The 2,551-nt window shown below is 40.1% G+C and overlaps 1 protein-coding gene across 1 annotated transcript; it reads right to left on the minus strand.

Moving 5' to 3' along the window:
* Positions 1 to 516: 516 nt before the first annotated feature.
* LOC119664163 lies at positions 517 to 1,278 on the minus strand. The gene has a single exon (XM_038073707.1). The coding sequence runs from the start codon at positions 1,276 to 1,278 to the stop codon at positions 517 to 519; it is 762 nt and encodes a 253-aa protein (XP_037929635.1).
* Positions 1,279 to 2,551: the final 1,273 nt, after the last annotated feature.

Below are 2,551 nucleotides of genomic sequence, written 5' to 3' on the forward strand. Positions count from 1 at the left end.
TTACCACTGACCCATGGCTCTTGCACAATGCTGACATCGACATCCTACTCTATGAGAAAGATGGCGAGATTGTCCGAGGCGATTTTCGAATGCTGAAGGTTGATTTGTGCTACTTTCAGCATTCGTGCAGGCTTACGAGGTTTCTGAAGCTTCTTCCTGAAGCTTCATACCGTCAAGCAATTTGTTAGCATCCTCTAACTCCTTGCCATCATCATCATTGCCTGTTGGGCGGAATATTTTTATTTTGGTGTACCGTACGCCAAACCTCAGCTTACAGTCCATTTCTTCCAATGGCTTCACGGATTCCTCGTTTATCGCCAGAAGAAGCGTCATATTGTTTTTTTGTGTGCCCTCGTCCTTGATGACTACCCAGTCATTCATTGGCACATTTTGGTTCTGCCGTTGTAGCAGCTGGAGAACTTTCTCATGCTCCATCTTCATAATTGGCAGCCAAATGCGGGCCCTTGGTCTTCTAGGGATATCGTTGGCTGGGACAAGCTTTAGCCTTAAACCTTCCTATGCATCACTTACCTTAGCAATGCAGTTGCCAAGAAATACTTTGGATAGCTGGTCATCACATTTGAAGACCCTGCAACCACGAACCACTTCTGATGAATCAAAGCCTGGTGTGGGGGCGTTTAGATTTGTTAGAAGGTGTTCCATCACCATTTCAGCCAGCTTGGGCTCAATCTCACCCCATTTCACCTTTTTTCCATTGCCGGTAATATCATCAATGAGCGCCACCTGTAGCTCATCCCTTGCTACTTCGTTATATGCCCTTTTCGCACTCGTTGACGGTTTACTAGTAGAACTTGTTCTCGCTACCTTGCTTTTTGAAGTATGGGCCGTCTCGTCCTGAGACCGATCCCTCTTCATTGCCTTTGCGGGTTTTGATAGGGTGGCCTGGTATTCGTTATACTCATCGACCACCTTCTGATATCGTACTTTGTCTGTACGGTCAAACGTCTGTTCTTTACCTTCAGCTTCATTTTTAGCAATCTTGCCAAGAATGAACATGGCCTTCTGGTACCTTTGACGTCTGATCTTTGTCTCAGACTTTTTTGATTTCTCGGCAGGCGCACTATGGCTGGCGCGCTTGTCTGCCGATTTTACTGTTATGTGCGAAGTAGGCGCAGTGCGGCTGCTACTGCCTACTTTGGGTAGTATGGCGGTTTCGACTCGCTCGTTTTCTTGGCTTGATGCCAGGAGCTCGTCTTCGGAACTGGTACCTAGTTCCTTGTTAGTTTTTTGTTTGTTCAAATTTTTTAAAGAGTCCATAAATGTTCCCACGAGTGTAGGGGAAAGGAAGGTCGTCCGAAGCATCGCCCCCTTTACTTCAGAAAGGCTGAATTGAAACCGGAGGTCGCCAGGTATCCGGAGTCCACCGTTCTAAGACACACTTACGCAGTGCCATTCATCCTTGGGCACGGTCGTTCATACACCCAGGATTGCGGGTTTTATCGAGTTTTCCTCTCTAGATCCGCCATAATATGTGGCTCTGCACCACGTATGGACGGTCTTGGTTCGTCATAAACCCTGGTCCCCAGACACCTAGTGGACCTACACACTTCCATTCATTCTAAAAACACAAAGAACATACATGCATACATAGAGACAAAGACACACATACATGCACATAAACTACAGGACAACACAACTACTGGTCGTTCTTTGTTGTACCCACAAGCCAGACCGACAAAAAGGTCTTCTGACCATTGCATAGACAATGAGCAGGAGACCCAAAGTCAGCAAGCTTGCCTGTAGCTAAGCCCCTACACCACGTCAAGGTGCCTACCACGTAGGGGATAGTTTTTGCATATTTGGGAATGTTTTTGTGAAACTATTAAAACTTAAATAATAATAACTAATAAATTTTTTTTTAAATTAATTTTTTATATAATAGTATTAGTTGGAGTATTTCCTTTTATTTCTAATCGAAAACATTTATTATCTTTGTTATTAAGTTTAGAATTTATTGTTTAAATTATTTATTTTTTATATATAGGTATATAAATAGATTTTATTAAATCTATTTATTATATATAAAAATTATATAAAAATAGATTATTGGAGTTTGGATTGATAACCCTAGTGAATTACATCTAATAAGTGCACGCACAGAAAAGTTTAATGAAAAATTTAAGTTACATCGTGAGAAAGAAATGACAATTGGTGGACTATTGAAAATAAACGTTCTAGTAATTACTACGCTTTCGAATCTGGTGCTAAAAGTTGATAATAATATAATTTTATTTCGTTAAGACTTCAGTGGACAAAGTAACATTGTATTTAACAACAGTAAAAATCAAATATACACAAAAGAGCTTGCGATCAGTGGAACTTAAAATTGTATTCAGCGTTAAGCTCGATTAAAACTTATAGAAAATAAATTAAGCATAAAGCTCAGAGTGGTTTATGTCTGTGCTGTCGGGTTTGTGTGACAAACCGACTTTTAAGCTTTAAAAGAAAACACAACCAGAACGTAGAAACTTAAAAACTTTGCAATTATATTATAATATTGAACAAAACAAATATATAAAATATATATAAA

This window comes from Teleopsis dalmanni, chromosome 1, assembly GCF_002237135.1.
Source record: "Teleopsis dalmanni isolate 2A chromosome 1, ASM223713v2, whole genome shotgun sequence".
Lineage (NCBI taxonomy): Eukaryota > Metazoa > Arthropoda > Insecta > Diptera > Diopsidae > Teleopsis > Teleopsis dalmanni.